Source organism: Leptosomus discolor, chromosome 1 (assembly GCF_034619465.1).
Source record: "Leptosomus discolor isolate bLepDis1 chromosome 1, bLepDis1.hap2, whole genome shotgun sequence".
NCBI lineage: Eukaryota > Metazoa > Chordata > Aves > Leptosomiformes > Leptosomidae > Leptosomus > Leptosomus discolor.
Genome location: NC_141391.1, coordinates 60,538,935 through 60,559,807, shown reverse-complemented (window position 1 = coordinate 60,559,807; position 20,873 = coordinate 60,538,935). Strand labels below are relative to the sequence as shown.

Below are 20,873 nucleotides of genomic sequence, written 5' to 3'. Positions count from 1 at the left end.
GGTGTTAGGAGCAATGCAATACGCTTCCATCTGATTAACAGCCTTGCTTTTAGTCTTTGTTTTCATTAAACTAAGAGCACAAGGGTGAATTACTTTGAGGAAAGGTTTTGCTCTTAAAGTGGATGGTCCAGTATGCTCTGCGAAGGAGCTCCGCTCTGTCTCAGGTTACACAGCTCCATATTAGTGACTTTATCTGAATTTGGGAGCACTCCTATGTAGCCCCCAAAGCGAAAAGAGGCACTGCTGTGACATGGAGTACTGCCTGTCCCTTGTGCATGTGTGTGTACGGAGATTGGGAGTACGGGGAGACTGGAATTCCGCATTGCAAACAGAAAGCTACAGAGCAGTTGCCTTAGCAGCTCTAATGGTGAAGTCTGTTCAAGAAGCCAAATGACTGGAGCGTTTTCCTAGATTGCGTGAAGACATGAAATGCAATGTTTTCAGGGGTGCAACAGTTGATTTAAAAAGCCAGTAAATAAGAAAAGTGTGAAGCTGGGCTACTGTATGTGCTTATCATTCTTGGGGCTTACAAATAAAAACTTTGTATTCTGCTCTGCTTTTACTGTAGTTTTCAATTCGTAACCTCCTCCCACTGCCATTTATAGCGACACTTGATAATAAGACCAATCATAATACTGTCAGGGCACCAGAGAAGCAGAGGCAGAATAGCTGTCCAGGTGGAGGGCTGGCTTTGGAGCATCAGAAGAGATCTTTCCAAGTAAAGGTGGCTCATGGGTAAACCTCCAGCTTTAGTACCTCCACACTGATGTATCACTCAATGCTGTTGGACTACATGGTCTTTTTCATCTGCTTCGACAACCTTAGAAGCCCATGAATACAGCAGTGGAATTTAGCCTATGCTGTACTTGCAGCATGCAGAGTGATCTAATAAGCACTGCTTTGGTCTTAATTGTATGCACCTTTTTGTCTCATCGTTTGAATTGTTGAGATTTAGGGCCTAGTCCATTAACTGCTATCTGTATATGTCTACCTGTGATGTTTGTATGAATTCCCTGTGTGGACTATGTAGAAGACTAGGTCATTTAATTAAATTAACAGAAGAGAGTTGAGCTCTTTTTGCAGTTGATGATGTTTGTTTTTCACACTCAAAAGGAAATTATAGTGCTTGTCATTCTCTTAAGAACTTTATAAATGCTCCACAGTCTCCATGATGCTCCTGTTTGTTGTACTTGAATAGCAAGAAACAGAAAAACAGTTATTTGCTCAAGGTTTTAGAATTTACCTATGCCAAAGCTTTAACTTAGAATCTAAGATTTTCTTGGCTTTATCTCTGTGCTCTGACCATGATAAACTGTGCCTTTCTTCCACATTCAAAGTACAAAATTATGTTTAGATATGTTCTAGTGATTATGAAACGCACTGAGAGAAAAATGTTAGGTTGTATGAAACTTCATTCTCCTCTGCCAACCCAACTCTCCATTTTGAAATTCTTTTTTAGTGAAATGCAACTATAACTGTGCATTTTTATATATTTCTTTCAGATTTGCAACCAACATAATGCTGAAGCTCCCAACTTGGAACAAATATTTCACAGAATGGCACAAACAGAACCTAATCTGGACCATGATGTGTCATGGTTCCTCCTCCCATCATACTGGGCTAAAATGGTTGTGGCATTAATTTCCTTCCTCTGTTTTGCTAACAGCTATGATGGAGATTTTGTCTTTGATGATTCTGAAGCCATCATCAATAATAAGGTTTGTCTCTACTTTCCCTGTGCACCCTTTGACATAAGTGGTAGTAGGAAAAGAAATAATGACAACAGTTGATCTAAGTAGGCCCAAAATATTCATCATAGTAAAGAGCTTCCTTCTGATATTCCTTTTTTTTGAACTTCATGTTTCTGTTTTGTTTTATTGTGTTTTTTTTAAGTGAGCCTTATTTAAGGTTGACAAACAAACTGTGCAGCAGTGCTCTACCAAAAAGCTAGAAGCATGAGCATGCTTAACAAAATCTTACTCCTAAAGCTATTTGAATAACAAACATGGCTTGGATTCTCATGTTCTAATGCATAAACAAAAGAGTAAACAAATTAAACAGCTCTTCCCCCCCACCCCCCTCCTCAGAATGTGTCCTCTTTCATTCTTTTGGAAGTGAGATGCTCTGCTTAACAAGTGGTGATATCTGTTAAGGGGAAGGGAGCTCTTTTTGCCATACCAAGTGGACTCTATCTGTTTGTCATCTAAGAAAGCATTATCTAGGGTTGCAGTAAATTTGGATGTGATGTTTAACGCTTATTCGCAGGGTACCTGTACATCAAAACTGCTTATAGATCTAATTTTATGTTCATTTCAAAGCCCATGAGAATATGCAGTAGACTTTTCTAATGCCTGTTGATGTTAATGGGAGATTTTCTCATCATCTTCCTAGGGTGACAGTGAATAAGCCCAATGAATAAACCTCCTGTGGCTGCAAGATACATAATGTATCACTAAGCAATCACTAAGGGTGCAGGGTTTGCCCAACTGTGGTTTATACCATAAAAATGTTACAGGAGCAAGGAAAGCTTCCTTTTCCTATGCTCCTTCCCCACTTAAAGTTCCTGTGACAAGTATTTTTTTGAAATACAGGCAGAATATTCTTGTGCTCTATTTTAAAACTGATCAAACATGCAATGAACAATCCTTCAAATGCTTAGAAATTCACATGTGACTTGAACAAACCTCTAGCTGAGATTCTTTTGACTTTGAGGAGTTGAGCATCTTCAATTGTTGAGAGACTTCATAGAATGACATGTAGCAGTTAGTTAGCCTGTTGCTATGGGTGGGTCTTGGTGTTAGAGCTCTTATGCTGTTCTGGAAGGTACTTGTGAAATGTTTGGAAAGAGAAGCACAGGGTAAAAAGAATCACCCTCATCTGTTGGTTCTGTTTTCCTGAAGCCATGGGGTTACAAGGAGGATAATCTGGACACTCATACCGCTACAAGAACACAATTCACAATTTTTTTGCCTTGCACAAGGTTTGGCGGCAACTTATCTCAGTGTGCCTTTTAGAATCCCTCAGAATTACTGTTTCTTTAGACAAATTTGTATTATGCTTGTGTAAGTCATCGTACCTTAAGTTATAAATGTATGGGGGAAAATACATCTGCCAAATTGGAACTAAATCTCAAAGCTTCTAATAATACTATAGACAAATTAAGAACCTAGTGATTTTTATTTTTTTTTAAGAAGCATTAAATTTTAAATTACACAGCTTCTAGCAATGTTTCATTCTGCAAAGTTTTATTTGGGGCATGATTATATTTTAATTTCCTGAAAGAATGAACATAAGACTCATGTTGAAACAAGTCAGGTTGTTTTGTTCATGTGCAATTTCCACACTTGTAATCTTTTTCCATTTCTTTCAGTCTTTACTTTCAAAATATTTCAATTTATCTATGCCACACAACAACTTGCATCAGGATTATAGCTGTTGGCAATGCTGAGAATTTCAACCAACTACTTAAATAGGTTAATTTATACGTAGTCTGTATGTTTAAAAAACTGTGAGGCTTATTCTATTTTTCACATCAAAAATCCTCTATTATTTCCTAGAAATTAAATGAGATTTTTATGACAGTATCATTTTAACACAGGGAGCATATGAATATATGGAAATACAAAATCCACAAGAAAAATGCAGAGACAATGAGTTTACTATATTCATGGGGGGGGGGACAGCATCTAGCAAAGGCACAGTTTATTAAACAAAGTATAGCATGTTTTATTCCTATTCAATAGGAGAGACAGAAGGTGAAGTAATTTTGTAGATTTGCTGAGCATTACTATACCAGTATTTTCTTGGGTACCACACAGTTACCTTTGTTAATTTACTAGCTCCCACCACCACCCCAATCTCTCAATTTTTTGAAATTTTTTTTTTTGTTAAGCAAAAGATACACTGTTAGTTGACCCCATGCCTATGATATCGTGGAGCAATCTGTTGTTAGATTTTATTGGTGTTCAAGGCTGTTTTCCAGATGCTTGCATGTCATTTTAAGCAGCATTTTAACTGATACACAGCAGTGATTTTTGTCTGTCTTTATTTGGTAGCCTGGCAAGACAAACAGTTGGATTAGGAAGAGCTTCAGACACAATGTGTCATTTCCACAAGCCTTTATATAGAAAAACTGACCTTTCTTCAAGTATTGAACTCTGCTGTCCGTAAGCTGCTGCTAATCAAATATTTAGAGATTCTTTGATATCTACTTTCAGTTCTTAAAGAGAAAATCATACATAACTTTTAAACAGCTGTGTCCCTTAGAGCAAACCATTCCTATTTTAGGGTGAGCCCACTGAGTGGGAAAATTAACGTAAGAAACTTTCTCACAGAACTTGGATAGAAGAGCAAGATACATGACTGAAGATTTTTAGGTCATATGGAAGTGTAATCTAATCACTAAGTAATTCCATGTATTCAGCTTTTCCTGCATTCTTCTTATGGAAGACAAAAGAAGACTGATTCTAGCAGAAAGGGAAATCTAGGCTTGCACATCTCAAATATATTTCCCATCTCAAGTTATTGAAAACCATCTGTGACATAGAAGACATGCTTTTAAAATTTTAATACTAAAAAAAAAAGTGCTCTTTCATAGTCCCTTTCTTTGGCAAATGCACATAAGAAGCAGTGCTGTTGATTGGAAAAACAGTTTGAGGGCCACAATACCCCCTAAGAGCTGTCCCTTGCAGAGTACAAAGACTTCTTTAGATGTTGGTGTACAATGCAGTCCCAACTTGCCCCTGGAAAATCAGGCTATATTGATTTAGTGGGCTGCTGGTTCAGTGCACTCCTGCTCTGAGAGTCAAATTATGACTTTTAGGGTTTGTGCATACCAGTGAGGAATGGAACAGGAATTTAGGTGCCTAAGGCCAAAATTGCAACCCTGGGAGAGGACAGACGTTTGTAGCTGTTGCTTGGTAGTAGAAACATCTGTGAGAGACTGAAAAAATTTTGCACCTTGATAATTCTTAAGCCCAAAGGGGATCCCCTGTGAGTCTTGATTTCTCAATATTTTCCCTGAGAATGCCTTAATTGACAGCTGCGGTGTAGGACTTTTCAAAGACCACAGTGACGCAATCCTGTGTGACTTGCTCTAGGTGAACCTGCTTTATCAGAGGCGTTGGCCCAGGTCATCTCCAGAGGTCCCCTCCAACCCCTACCATTCTGTGATTCTGTTAGCCCTGCTGTCTTTTCTGCATATTGATTAAGTAACCTATTAGACAGTGTTTCATTTCACTTGACAATGTGCTGGGATTTTTAGCATACTTCCCCTTCCAATTTTTTTTTTTTTTGATTGTTTGCCTAATACTGGCCAAATTTGATAAAGTGATACAAATTTTCCTGTTTTTTTTTGATTTTTGGATGGATGAAAGTCAGAATGTGTTGAGAGAAGCAAGAAAAATCGAGTTATTTTAAATTCAGTTTAGCAACAGCCAGTCGGTGTGGCCCAGACATTTGGCTGTTCCGTGGGACTGGCAGTGATATGTGTTCTCTCTTGCCGTGTTGACAGAGCAAAAATTCTAGCTAAGGATGAGATGGAAGGTGCTGGAGACCACAGGAGGTGCTCAAGATACTGTAGAAATAAGTGAGGTGGTAGCAGCATTTGAGAGGAACTGGAGTTAGTGGACCAAGGATATTGTAATGTAGGAATCTTCTAAGTAGATGGAGATGTAGGAGGAATAAGACATAGGATGCCGGGATTTGTAAGACCTTTCATGGATTTAGCAACCCAGTTTGTCTGTTTACTTGTGCTTGTATTGGCTTGTTAATCTGCTTTGTTTTGTTGTTCTCTTGAACAATTTCAGGGGAGAAGGTGGGGGTAGAGTAACTTGTGGTTAATTGCAGGTATAGTACCAGCATTTTTTCTGTCTTCCACTATTAATCTTTTAGGGTAGGATATAGAGATTTTGATTCTTGGTTTCATGGATTAAGAATTAAAAAAAAAAAAAAAAAGGCTTCAGAAAGGACTAATTGTTGTTTTCAATCTTTAGTCTCATTGCTTTCATGCTTTCATTAGTAGTTGTGCTACTGACACTGGTAGAAAAATAGCAATTTGCAGCAGTTTGTAGCTGGCCTCCTTCACAGGATAACTCAGACTTAAAATCAAAGGCTTTTTTTTATGTGTTATCTCAGCTATTGACAGATTATTAACTGATACAAATACACATAGCTCTACTAAATTTCATGTAGTTATGCCTACTTACAGAATCCAAGCATCTTGGCCTTTATGATGACGGACATCCAAGATGTGACCTTCATTGTGAACTTGGGTGCCTTGTCAAATGTCAGTAGAGCGCCAACGAAACACCTGCTCTGTCCATTTTAGCATAAGATTGTATTAGTTAGAACTTGTTTATATTTTAGCTGCTTTGAACAAAACAGAAATGCTAAGAATCTGGTAATTCATGATGTTTCCTTTCAGGACCTCAGGGCAGAAACTCCACTTGGTGACCTGTGGCATCATGACTTTTGGGGTAGCAAACTCAGTAGCAATACCAGTCATAAGTCATATCGACCACTGACTGTCCTGACTTTCAGGTAAGACTTGTCTTTTTGCTCGAGGTCTGAATTTTTTTTTAATGTATGTTGGCTCAGTTTATTGTAGACAGGAGGCAACAGAAAAGGAGACAGACAAAGTATCTGGAGGGTAGTTGGACAGCTTTCCTGAATATGGTTTTTCTGTTCAGTATCTTAATCTCAAACTGAGTTTTAATTTTCAAACTGGTTCTTTCCCAAAGTATATATTATTTTGACTTTCTGTATTTCAATGTATCTTTCAGAAATTGCATCTTATGCTTTTATATACCTTGATACTAGGGGCAATATGGTTCAGTATGTAGGTCACATCATCAAAGAACTAGGAGATGTGCATTCCCTTCCCTTAGCCATGCTGCTGCTTACACCGCTATTTAGTTTCTGTTCTCTGCTTTCCTGGTGATCTGTCAAATGATTTTTTTATAAATAGCATCAATCTGCTGTGGCCTTTTGCCACTAGGTCACTGAATAGTCTTCCTACCTCTTCGCCCCCTGATATTCTAACTTCATGTGAGTGTTTGTGTCTGAGAATCCTAGTGAGAGAGATGTCTGTCTGTACATGTAACTTGCTGGTTTTCTCAAATAACTAAAGGTTTGTGAGGATTACTTGTGTAGGTGCTTAGCTCATGTTTTTTGCACAAAGATTTGAGCAAGCAGTAGACCAAGTAGAAACTGGGCACAGTAATGAGGAGAATCTTTGAGGACTCAGTCTTAAGCTGCTTTATTTTCCCCATGCAACTCAGTGTTGTGGATGGGGACCTGGCACTAGTTCTGCAGTTGTGTCCAGTTAAGCCAACAACTAAGTGATTGCAGAAGAAGTACTTCCACTCTTAGACATCATATTCAAGCAAAAACTTTGACTCTTGAGTGCAGTGTCAGTGTTTTAAGTACTTAGCACTGTGGATTTCACTGTCCGTTGGGCTTTCTTCACGTTTTCATCAAGGAAAATATGCAACTGAAGAGAATGTGTCGGAGTCTTAAACCTATTAAAGCTTTCAGTGCATTACACAGCACGTGCTTTCCTTTCTTTTCAAGGTCTCTGTGGTATTTTCCATTTCTAGTAACATCCTGGTTAGTTTAAAGAGAGAACTGGGATACAGTCATTACTGTGTGTGAAAATATAGATGAGCATGTGGAGATGGTACATAAAATGCTATTTTCACAAGTAAGAAATTGGTTTCCTTAATTTCCCTAAGCTCCAATTTGTATGTGTATCACATTTATAATAGGTTAGGTTTTTTAATAATTTCAGTTAAGCCAGATGCAGACTGACCAAATGAACTATATAATATATGCAAACTATGTTTCTGTATATCTCACCTACTGATAAAAGTATATGGATAATAACAAAATGTTTCTCCCTTTTCTTCTCCTTCTCCATTTTACTGCAGAGTTCCTATCTTGCATAGAGTTTTAGACTGAATTTTAACTTACAGCTCCTTCTGGTTCTAATACTTGCATGAAACCTCTTTCTAACTCCTCTCGCAAATTAGTTACCAAGATGTGCTGACTACTTTCTGGATTGATACTGATTATACCCAGATCGTTTCCACATCGTTGGTCCGAATGCCAAGACGTTTTTCAGCCAGAATGTCAGTGGAAATCATAATCTCAGTGCATATTAGTTTCCTCGCTGTGTGGATTTAATTAAAATAACTTCATCAGGTTCGTTTTGGACATAGTTTCTCTTAAGCCCAAGGGTTTCACCTCAGTAGGCTGGGTGTTTATCCACAGGACACTCCTGCTTTGCAACATTGAAGTTGTGTTGCTGACCAAAAGCCAGTTCCAAGTAACCATAGGTATGATTAACATAACAGCATTAACAAATGTCTTTGGAGAGGTTACATATTATGCTGAATATGGTATCCCATATAAATACCTTTGAGTAAATATCAGGACATTGTTTCTAGCTGACTGTGGTGGCTGAGTAGTAATACCATGTGTGCTGAAGTTTGCTGGTATTTTTCAGCCTTTTTTTGTTTGTTTGTTTGTTTGTGTGTGTGTGCCTAATATGATCTTGCTTATGGGGTTGTTTAGGTTTTCTGTTTGCGTTTCTCTAACCATTGATGTAATTCCTAGCCTTAATGTTTTTGTTTTTATATAGAATTAATTACCTTTTTGCTGGAGGCTTCTACCCAGTTGGTTTCCATGTCATCAATATAATACTGCATTGTACTATCTCAGTGTTGATGGTTGATGTGTTCTCAATATTATTGGGAGGACTGCAATTCAGTAATAAAGGAAGAAGGCTAAACCTGGCTCCAAAGACATCTCTTCTAGCTGCTTTGCTGTTTGCTGTACATCCAGTGCACACCGAATGTGTAAGTACGGAATAATTAGCTCCAACAATTTATATCTTAGAAGTTCTTGACCATCTTGACTAATTAATTCTGACATAGCCTTACACTCTACACATTGCTTTTATATATTCTTAACGCTTCTCTTGGCACATGTCTTAATGAGAACAATCAAATATTATGGTTAGTACGACCAAAAGATTGTAATTCCACAGGGCTGGACCTTATTAAGGAAGATAAATTAAATCATTTAAGTACAATAATTAAAGAAGGATAGCCCTAAATTACAGAGTTTCCCTAATTACTGGCTTAAGAATTCATTGCTAGAAACGTTAGCTCATGAGCAGCCAAGCAGAATGGAAGATAAACTGGTGTAAATGCATAGCCACTTTTCATTTCCGTTTGCTTTGATAAAAAACCCAAGAAGATAGAAAATTGCAGTAGGAGCATTATATGAACTCTCTATATGTGACTATATCAGAATGCTGCATCCAGTTTTGAATCCATGCTGCAAGGAGGACACTGGGAAAAATGGAGAGGGCTCAGAAGAGCCATGAAAATGATTAAAGGACTGGAAATCATTCCATGTCATGAGAGATCAAACTCTGAACTCCATGGGTTTATTTTTCTAATATGAAAGAGAAGATCAAAGGATTTTTTAATTTTTTTTTATCACAGTCAGTAGTTATGTACATGGGAAACACAAATTTGATAGTAGTGGGCCCTTTAATAGGGCAGACAAAAGCGTAACAGTGTCTGGAAGTTGAAGCTGTAAAGATGCAGAATAGAAACATGGCACATGTGTAGCAACCAATTAAAATAACTGACCAAAGATCAAAGTCCTTGTGTGGAAATTTTAGTGAAGAGGAAATGATTTTCTTAAAAAGATGTTTTGCACTCGTAGCTAAGAAAACCTTATGGCTTTATGTCAGTGGGCTTGCTGGATGTGGTCCCTGATTGCTTGATCTTGTAATAGTAATAAATAAATGAAATATAAAATAATAACAATTCCGGAATCTTTTTTTTATTTTTTAGAGTTTGGAAGAACTGAGCTACTGAAAAAGTACTAACTTTAACTTTGATCTTTGCGTGAGCACTGAATCCTCAGTGCACCTTATTCTAGATATGTGGCACTAATTTTCATTTATTCACAGTATGCCATGGTTTTGTCTTTTTTTCATTTGCTTTGCACATGATTGATGGGGAAGAGGTTGCGGAAAGCTATACCTCTGAGCTGACTGGGGACCCTGCATGTATTTGAAACCTAGAGATGGTGCAAAGTTACGTATTAGTAATTTGGCACCTTTTTTGGCCGTGTGGCTAAAACATCCTGCCAGTCATTCTCTGGTGTTTGCTCACCTGCAGAGTAACTTTTTTGTGAGAGCATATTGTGCTAGTATCAGAAGAGCCACTTGTATTGTTCTCCAAAACCAATTCTAGATGTCAAAGCGAAGTAAAACAAGTCTTCAATGCTTTTGATGTTCTGACATGTAAAGAGAAATCTCACTTGAGTCTTACCTTTGTAATAGGCCTACTATTGACTCCTATATCAATATCCACAATTTTATTCTTCATTCTGTTTGACTTTAAAAATACATTTTAATCAGCAGGCAAATGTTAGTGAGACATTGGTCATGTTGAAAAAAATTACAAGTGATGCAATCTGCTTGCATACGCAACGTTTGAAGACTTGCGTGTGCTTTGGGCGAGCATTGGAAGAAGAGGAAAAAAGTAGCATGCTTACATACTGTGTCTCTTCTAAAGATCCAGGAGTGAACAAAGGCCTCTAATCATTTCCACGGCAAATAACAAATCTTGCTGCACTGAAGCAGTCATGATACTGCTATGGCTCTGGCATGAGTGTGTGTCAAGCCGCATCTCCTCAAAAAGCATTCCTCATAATTTTAAAGCTGCAAGTTTTAAGTATCGTGACATCTTGGTTTTGAAATGAGATGACGTATTTTGCCATAAAATTGTGAAGAATGGCTGTTTGCTGCTTTGGATTTTGGTATATATAGCACAAAACAAACTGTCATGTAAAACAGGTCTTGAAAAGTTTAATGCTTTTAGTACCTGTGTAGGAAAAGCATCTGTCATTATAATTTTTCTACCTACAAGTAAACAGTCTTGTGGTGTAGTTATCTTCTAAAAAATGCTTATTCTAAGTATTTCATCATTCAAGTGTTACAAAAATGAAACATGGGCATAAGAATGTACCTGATACTAATTTAAAACTAATTTTTTGTTTACCTTGTTACCAGAGACTATAGGCCTGATCCTGCATTTGAGATAACATTGTACTGTTGGAGTCATCTGAGGCTATATATGTGTTATTAGCCCCTTAATCCCTTTTTTGTAACAAGTTGGCATTTATTTTCAAAATTGTGTAAGTTCACCTTTACTTTTATCTCATTAACTGAGAGCAGCTCCTGAAACAGAATGACACGTCATTATTTTCACCTTCAAAGCACTCCACAGCTATTGAGTTAATTCTTGTAATTCCTTTATAAGATCGATAAAGAAGCAGGGAAGCTAGATACGTGGCTTTGGTATATATAGCACATGATAATAAATCATGAAGTTTTTCTGAATGGAATTTAGGAGTCCAACCGTTTCTCCTTTTATGGTGCTCAAATGAAGTGGGAGAGGGTCTCTTCAGTGGATTCAGTTCTACTCTCATCCCTCTACACTTCTCTTTCCCTCTCTGATGTTATGTAGAAATAGTTGTTCCATAGTGCCAGACTGACACACAAAAAATGCCCTTTTCCTGAGAGAGGGTTAGCAGGTGCCTTTAAACAAGATGAAGACACAATTGGTCTTTTTACTTTCCTCTTTCTATTCCAATCACAAAATGGGACAACTGGTGTACTATACAAGAACCAAAGTTTCTGCTTTTTTCCCCTGAAACATCACCTCCAAAAGTGGATTAAAAAAAAACCCGGTAGCTGTTCTGCCCTGCTTCAAGGTCTCTGTGTACCTCTTCTGCTGGAAACATGGAACCTGGCGCTCAAGGAAGTAGAGCTAGACTGAAAAGTAAGGGGTGTTTCCATGATCCTTGCTCTGGGTGTATGTTCTTGTGAGATCCCGACACCAGGGCCTATACAGTCTCCTGCCAACACCCTATGTCATGATTTCCACAAAAAATTCGTGGTATATCCTGACACTTGTGTAGTTGAGGAATGAAAACCCAAAAATATGTCGTGCTGTGTCTCAGCAAGTTATTGTAAATACAGTTTAAGGGCTTGACCCAAAGCTTGTTGATGGCCCTGAAAATGCTCTTGATTTATATAGGCTGGCACAGATCTGGAGCGCAGAGGTCCCAGAACATGCTTCTCATTTTCTTTTGTGGTAGTACATCTTCTGTTACAAGATGCATTTGGAGGTAGCTCTAATGCAATCAATTAATATAAAAAGCTGCCAGAGGGGGAATTTTTTTTTTTTCCTAATTCTGCAGGCTGGAAGCTATTTGTCTGTTCTGAGTGTTCAGACTGCAATTTGAAGGCTGGCTGGTTTCTGAAAGTGGGCAGTCTTGATTTGCATTTCAGCTGAGCTGCCAGCTTTGTTGGGGTTCAGGATGTTTGCTAAAAGTTCTACTGAAAGGTAACCTGATCCAAAAAACAGGTGGAACCAGGCAGACTCTACATTTTATTCAGTGAGGTCTTTCTTAATTTCTTAAAACAGCAGTTTTTCATAAATGAAAGCCAAATCGTTTACCTAGTTGATACTAAGTAATACCAAATCAAAGTTAGGATGCAGAATAGAAAACTGGGTATTGCTAATCCAGTAAACCAGGTTAAAAAAAAAGTGATATATTCTTTTGTACATTTTACTTTGTATATGTGTGTGTACTTTAATCTCAGGTTTTCTAACAGTAAAAATCTGGTAATATGAAACTTCTTTTTTTTTAAGGTTGCTGGGATTGTTGGCAGAGCAGACCTACTCTGTGCCCTGTTCTTTTTGTTGTCATTCCTTGGCTACTGTAAAGCATTTAGAGAAAGTAAGCATTCTGTTTGCTGCTTTAATTTTATATTATGTGTTTTTCCTGCATTCATACATTTCAGCGAAGTAGAGCAAAACTAAAAATGTCAGCTTGATGTGGTTTGAATTTATTAATGTTTATACTCTCGTAAAATATTAAAAAAAAAAAAAAACCAAAACAAACGAACTGCTTTAGCAGGTATTTATTGTTAGAATTAGAAGAGCTGGAAGGGTTGCTGTCCCTAATTCCAGTTAAATGCTATGAATTTATTTTAGGAAAAATTTGTTTATAATAGACTTATTTGTTAAATGTTTTATTGTTTAGAAGAATAAAGAAATATTTTAATAAGTGTTTTAGAAAGAAATCAAACCTATAAATGTATATTCTTAAATATTTTAGTATCCTTTATGCCATTATGTTGGGATGACTTAAATGGGAACGAACTTTAGGAACCTCACTTGTATTTTCTGAATTGTAAAGAATTGTGTATGACTAAGCCCTGTAAATTCCTGCAATATGCAAGTGCTGGCATATACATGCTGAAGATAGAGTTACTCAGTTTTTGTAAGACAGCTATATTTAACATGAACAATTCCTTCATAGATGTGTTTTCAAGTGAGCTCTTAGGTCTGTTGTATTATTTGACCTGAATGCAGGTTGGCAGGTGCAATAGAGCTGTGGAGAAATTATCCTGGGACTCTGTTAAATAGACGTAAAGAATATGTGAATTCATGATTATGAAAAACTGTACAGGACATGCAATCTGGAATCTGAATGTGCCCCACCACAGGAAATATGGGAATGATTTGGTGAGCCCATGAGGAGCTGTGTTGTGAAGAACTTGTATAATATCAGTTCAACAGGCATGGCCTGTGATGTTTAACCAGAGTTGGCAGTGTATTACAAAGGTACCTGAGGTGGCTTTAGGTGATCTAGCTTAACAACATAGTCATGGCATCATAGAGCTTAGTGTAGGCTGAGAGAGTAAGTTAGTCCACAGTGAGCTCTTAAGATGCTGTGAATAAGACCTGTTAATTGAGTTTAGATTTAGAACTATTTTGCATATTTCTACAGCTGATATAAGTTTAACTCTGTCTCCGCCACTTCAAATGATGCTTATGGTGATTCCTGTTCATTCTTGATATTTTTCTCCCCTTTGAGTAGGTTTCATTTCTTTCAACTGAATAATTTCTTGATAAATATTGGCCTTGGGATCTTGCTTGCTCATTTATTCTTTTCTTACCTATCTTGCTGGGTATGATTGTGCTTTGATGTTTCTTCTGTTAGTGTCAGAGTAAATTAGACAACTCAAAATATTGGCTATGTGCTTTCCAGTTTGCTGTTACAGGCACACCTATATGGCAAGGGTAATAATCTTTGCTTGAAGAACTCAAGAGCCAAATTCTTGCAATGACCATTGGAGACTTTTATATAGGACTCTGTACTTATTTTGTAATGGAGGACGTATCAGGAATGAAGAAGAATGGGATGTATACTCTGGTTAGGGATATTCTGAGTGCTTGTACAACTTGCAAGGACCAGTTTGATAGCTTTTAGAAGCCAGTATCATTTTAGTAGTATTCTTGTACTGAAATTCTTGTCAGTGATACAGAAGAAGGAAAATGCTGTGAGGAGAAGATACTAAGCAGCACTTAATATTTTTTATTGGACGTTTTGTCATAATAGGGTTAAAGCTGTGTCTCTTAAGCAGATTTGCCGAGGAAAACTACAGTCTGCCAGCATAGTTGTGCCTTTTGACTTTCAGATCAGTTTTCAATGTTTACTGTCACCTTCACTGACTGCTTTTCCCTCAGTGACTTCTTTAAGAAATTTAGAGTTTCTTTGCACTCAAGAATTTGTATCCAAGTTACACACTTGAGTCTCTCCCAACAGTTTCCTCATTTTTAGTAGCTTGGTGACAGTTTCAGGTTCTTGCAGATCCTATCTGGCATGTCCTAAATGAGAGAATGAAAAGTTATTTCCAGCTCTCCATCTCTGTGGAGTGCACTAATAAGTTCTTTAGCAGATCTTGCATGGAGCCTGAAGGGAAGAGCCCAAGCTTCAGGGTATTTCTTTCCTCTGAACCTTGCATGATTTGCTGCAGGCTGATGAGCAATGTGCCAAAGCCCAGACATTTCAGAGTCAAGGTTTCAAGTCAGAAGGCTTCTGGTCTGGAAACTGATTTCGAAATGCCTGGGTGAGATTCAGTGCTCATCCTGGATATGCTTTGCTGTGAAAATCATTTATTTGTAAATGGGAAGGTGGTTGAGATAGAATAGACTAGACTATTTCATTTGGAAGGGACCTACAGTGATCATCTATTCCAACTGCCTGACCAATTCAGGGCTGACCAAAAGTTCAAATGTATTATTAAGGGCATTGTCCAAATGCCTCTTAAACACTGACAGGCTTGGGGCATTGACCACCTCTCTAGGAAGCCTGTTCCAGTGTTTGATCACCCTCTCAGTGAAGAAATGCTTCCTAATGTCCAGCCTGAACCTCCCCTGATGCAGCTTTGAGCCATTCCCATGCGTCATATCACTGAATACCAGGGAGAAGAGATCAACACCTCTCTCTCTGCTTTTCCTCCTCAGGAAGCTGTAGAGAGCATTGAGGTTGCCCCTCAGCCTGCTTTTCTCCAAACTAGGCAAGTCCAAACTCCTTAGCCACTCCTCATACAACATTCTTTCTAGCCCTTTCACCACCTTTGTTGTCCTCCTCTGGATGTGTTCAAGGACCTTCACATCCTTCTTAAATTGTGGGGCTCAGAACTGCACAAAGTACTCCAGGTGAGGCCGCACCAGCGCTGAATGCAGTGGGATAATCACTTCTTTGGACCAGCTGGTTACGCTGTGTTTGATGCACCCCAAGATGGGGTTTGCCCTCTGGACTGCCAGGGCACACTGCTGACTCCTGTTCAGCTACTGTTGACCAGCACCCCCAGATCCCTCTCTGCAGGGCTGCTCTCCAGCCACTCCTCTCCCAACTTATACTTGCACCCAGCATTACTCTGTCCTAGGTGCAGAATCTGGCATTTCAACTTTTTAAATTTAATCCCATTAATCATTGCCCAATGCTCCAATCTCTCTAGATCCATCTGCAAGCTGTCTTGTCCCTCAAGAGAGTCAACAGTACCTCCCAGTTTCACATCATCAGCAAACTTGCTAATGGTGCATTAAACTTCTGCATCCAGATTGTTGATAAATATATTGACCAGAACGAGCCCTAGAACTAAGCCCTGAGGAACACCTCTGGTGACCAGTTGCCAGACAGATGTAGCCCCATTCACAGCCCCTTTGAACTCTGCCCTTCAGCCCGTTCTTCACCCAGTGCACTGTGAACCTGCTCATCCCACAGTTGGACAACTTGTCCAGAAGGATGCTGTGAGGGACAGTATCAAAAGCCTTACTAAAATCTGGAAAAACTACATCCAGTAGGTGGGTGACCTTTAAGAAGGATGTCAAACTAGTTGAACAGGACTTTCCCTTTGTGAACCCATGTTGACTGTGCATGATGATTGCATTATTATTTAAATGCCTTTCAATAGTACTTAGTACACTTTTTTTCAGGAACTGAGGTTAGACTAACAGGCCTGTAGTTCCATGGGTCTTCTCATTGCACCCTTTTTGTAGATTGGAATAATATTGGCTAGCTCCCAATCAGCAGGAACCTCCCCAGACTCCCAAGACCTTTGGTAGATGATCGAGAGGGGTCCTGCCATAAAACCCACTAGCTCCGTCAATACTCTGGGATGAACCCCAGATTGTCTCTACCACCAGTATCCCTACAAACTTGACCTCCAGCCTTATAAGCCAGCTGCCTTTCACCTTGTGTCCATTAGGTATGTGGTATTCTCAGGCTTTACTGGCTGAACCTTCAGGAGCTTTCCCTACTTTGTCACTTTAAGCATGTGACTTGGGCATGCAACTTAGAAGCCTTTTGTACCTGCTCCTTCTGTGTAGTCACTGGAAAGAGACAGACTCCTTTTGATGGCCAGTCAGAGGAATAGTTTATCTTAGGCACTTGTAGTCATCTTCCTGAGGTACCAAAATCTCTCAGTTGTGTAGAAGCACAGGAAGACTAGGCTTGTAACTTAGGGTGCATTTCTGTTGTCACTTCAATTGGACAGAAGCGCATGTGGCTGCTAAAATGGAGCAATCTAGCTTCCTTTTATCGTATATCATAGAGCTAATTAGCTCAGAAGGAAACCCTGGAGGTCATCTCTAGTCCAACATCTTAAAGCAGATTAACTTCATAGATCAGATCCTCAGGGCCTTAGCCAGGTGAGTTGTGCTGATCTTCAAAGATGATGGGGATGGCGACACATGACCAATTTGCCTCAGCCTCTTTGCTATGTTATATTCTTAGCCTCCTAACCATCTTAGTGGTTCTTTACTGGACTTTCAGGTTGATGTGTTTCTTGTGTTGTACACCACCCTGAACACGATACTTCTGATGTGGCCTCATAGGAGCTGAGTTGAGAAGAGACACTTTTCCTGAACTGCTGGGTATGCTGTAGCTAGTACAGCCCAGCATGTGTTTAACCTTCTTCATTCCTGCGAAGGCACACTACTGACTCATCTTCAACTTGTCAGCCAGGAACTCCAGATCATTTTCTGCAGAGCTGCTGCCTAGGCAGTCCCCAGCCTGGACTGTCACATGATGCTGTCTTTGTTCATGAGGCTTCTGTCAGCCCATTCCTTCAGCTCGTCATGGTCCCTCCAAATGGCAGACCTGTTCTCCACTGTACCCATGTATCCTCTAGCTGAACCCCGCCAAACACCACAACCAGTTTTACTTTCTGTCCTTGTAATTTTTTTCCTTTGGGAGGGGAGATTGGTCCAACCCATCAGGCAGCTGTTTGAACATCAGTGTCTGTATAGGAAAGGGTAATGTCAGTATTGGAAAGGGCAGCTACAAGGAGAATGGAGGCTCTCCCTTTACAAGGAGCCACATGGAGAAGACAAGAGGCAATGGGTACAAGTTACACTGGGAGAGGTTTCACCTTGATATAGGAAAGAAGTTTTTTACAGTGAGAACAATCAGTCACTGGAACAACCTCTCCAGAGACATGGCAGAGTGCCCATCACTGGAGTTTTTCAAGATGCAATTGAACAGGGTGCTAGGTAATCTCATCTAGGCTCCCTTTCCCACAAAAGGTTGGACCAGTTGATCTTTGGAGGCCCCTTCCAACCTGGGCTGTTCTGTGGTTCTTGTGTTTGTATGAAGGACTTTAGGAACAGGTAACCAAATATGGTGAAGTGGCTTTAGTAGAGTAGGACTTTTCAGTAGTTTTGTTGTATTAAAGTAAATATGAAGTTTTACCCTTGGATGCCTCCATTTTGCTGGTATGGATTTCTTCCTTTTGCGAACAGTTCTAGCCATTCACAAATAATAGGATAAATAAGGAGTAAAGACCTTTTTATTTGAGTTTAGCTGAGCTTGATTCTGTGAGATTGAGGGAGTCAAGACAGCAAAAACTCTCTTAATCCCAAATGTAAGCTGATCTCACTCTGAATATAGGTAAAGAGCAAGCAATTAAAAAATATGCACATATAGTTTAAAACGCAGACTTAAACAATGTCTCCTAAGCAGCAAAGAAAAAAATCAAACCCTTTCTTCTCTCTGTGTGTTTACCTCCTGCTGACACAAATCCACAAGATCCAGAAAGTCTGTGATACTGACAGTGCACATTGATAGTTCTAGTCCAAGTTTTGAGTTGGTATTGTGTCATTTTCTCAGTCAGATCAAGATGTTAATTTATCTTTGTGAAATAGTCTTTGTTAGCAAGAAAAAAAGGGGAGGAAACAACCAAAAAACCTTCTGTGCGTTCTATTGCATCAGGCTTATGTTTCTAATCAAATATAGCTGCTTTATGATGATCCTACAGAAAAGTGGGAGCTACCAGTTTGTCCTGCTAGATTTTTATGTATTAAACCTTAGGTCAACTGCATGTGTCCTTGTTTCTGGATTTGGCTGTCACATGTATATAGCACTTAGGTCACCAGCTTTTTACAAGCAGTAGAACTATCAAAGGTGGATTTTTTTTTTAAATTGTTATTAATAGATGCATAGTAGTGTGACTCTTTTGGAGTACTTAAAAGAGGGTACAACTCCAAGGCCTTCAGGATTTGTGGACTGCATTTGTTTTGTCTTTCGAATATGGTTACCAGAACATGTTTGATGCCAGTTTGCTTTTACTGGTGAATTTTGAGTGTCAGAGTAAAACAAGTTGATGCTACTGATATGATTGTGTCATCAGTAACATGTACTGTTTTGTCACCAGCAGCATCCTAATGCTACTGTCTGCTACTGTCAGATAGAGAGATTATCTAAGTCTTCCACAAAGAACCTGACTATTCTTGCAGCAAGGCAATGTGAAATTTGTGTACAGCTGAGGTCCAGAAGTCTGTTTTGTGTTTCACTAGCATAGATGAGTTGAACTGTCATTTTTGGGCTTCTCTAAAGGAGACAAAAGTCATGGAAGAGAGACTGGTTAGTGCTTATTTTCACCTGATGTATAAGAGAATGAATATAAGAAATTTTTTTTGCTTGGGAGTAAGGACTTGAAAGGGAGGAGGATTTGGGGCTACTGTGGGGAAAGTATATATAATACTGAAAACCATCAGGAGATCAGAAAAATATCAGTGCTAGACTGTAAAACTTCCAAAGGAAAAGGGTGGTTTTTGTAGAGCTCAAGATACACTGCAGCTTGTTTGCCTGATGTGGTTTATTTGTGGTTTTAGTGGATTTTTGGGTAGACAATTTCTTTAGGCCAGAAACCATAGCATTAGTTTTTTGGGTTTTGGGTTTTTTTAAGTACAGGCATTTAACGCACTATGCAGGCTATAATTATGTCTTACTGATGAAGTTCTGTAGTTCTGTTACTTGTTCCAAATATACAGTTTCTGATGTTACCATCTTTGATAGGATAACATTTATATTTGCAAGGAACTAATCTGTTGTTCTCATTCTGTCCTGCTGTTTTAAAACACAACTGTGGGGACAAATCCACTGCATAGGCTTTGGAGACAGCAAGAGCTGACAACTGTTTAGGTATGTTCTGAAGGGAGTTGTGGGTTATTAACTTTGTTGAATTTTAATGCAGCTTCTCTGGGAATTCATAAGGCAATTTAAAACTGCTGTAGTATTCATTTTGCCTTCCTTTGTCTTCAATTTTGACAGTGATCTACTTGCGTGTATTTGCCATCTGCATTGGTGATCTGAGTGGTGTAAAATGATGAGTTCATTATTTGCTTCATGTGAATAATACTGGCCTGGATATTATATAGGGGACCAACTGTTTGCTCATATGCTATGACTTCTAAAAATTACTTTGTTCTGGTTCTCTGTTTCTGTTTTGTTCTGTTCTGTGTAGTTGCCCATTAATACTCTACTAGTTCATTGCCAATTTAATAAAGCATGTGAAGCAGACTGTGGTGATGAGTTTTGTGAATATTGGAGGTTTGTATTATGGAAGTTTTCCTATAGATTGGAAATGTTTAAGTCACCTGTGTGAAAGAGATCATTGTTAAGATATGGAGAATTTGTTAGTCATTTTACAATTGGTCAAGAGGTATTTACACTAGTATTAAATGTGTGGGCCTTGATTTTTCAACTGTGTGCCCTGTTGTTCATATATGAACACATTGGGAGGGAATAGTTGTATGTGGAAAACCTAACAATTTTATTTTAGTGGGCAGAGGAGAAACAGGTTTTTTTGTAGAAGTAGTGCTAACTATTGCTTGTCCGAGATGGTATAATTCAGGGATAGATGATCCCTTTACTGTAGCCTGTATGTAATGAGCTTGAGATGCTTGGATATGTTTAGGAATGGCATTTGCTATTGTAATTTCATTATTAAGTGAAACACTGAGCTGAGCTGCAGTAGTATGTACATTTGGAGACACACAAGGAGATCTCAGGCTTAAGTTAATTCTAACAGTGAATTGTTATGTTATCTTTTAAGACTAGGTAATCCTTCCCCCTTTGCTTAACAATTCACAAGCAGGGAAATCTTAGCGCTTGGTTAGATGAGTATTTGTAGTAGTTTACTTGGA

The 20,873-nt window shown here is 38.7% G+C and overlaps 1 protein-coding gene across 1 annotated transcript in view; it reads left to right on the top strand.

Moving 5' to 3' along the window:
* The first annotated feature begins 1,541 nt into the window (after positions 1-1,541).
* The window catches only part of TMTC4 (transmembrane O-mannosyltransferase targeting cadherins 4), a 55,361-nt gene continuing 36,029 nt past the window's right edge, over positions 1,542-20,873 (top strand). Inside the window, exons 1-4 of the mRNA XM_086482061.1 lie at positions 1,542-1,718; positions 6,425-6,540; positions 8,642-8,858; positions 12,744-12,831. Coding sequence (XP_086338187.1) covers positions 1,557-1,718; positions 6,425-6,540; positions 8,642-8,858; positions 12,744-12,831 — 583 coding nt within the window. The 5' untranslated portion in view covers positions 1,542-1,556. The remainder of the gene's footprint in view (positions 1,719-6,424; positions 6,541-8,641; positions 8,859-12,743; positions 12,832-20,873) is intronic.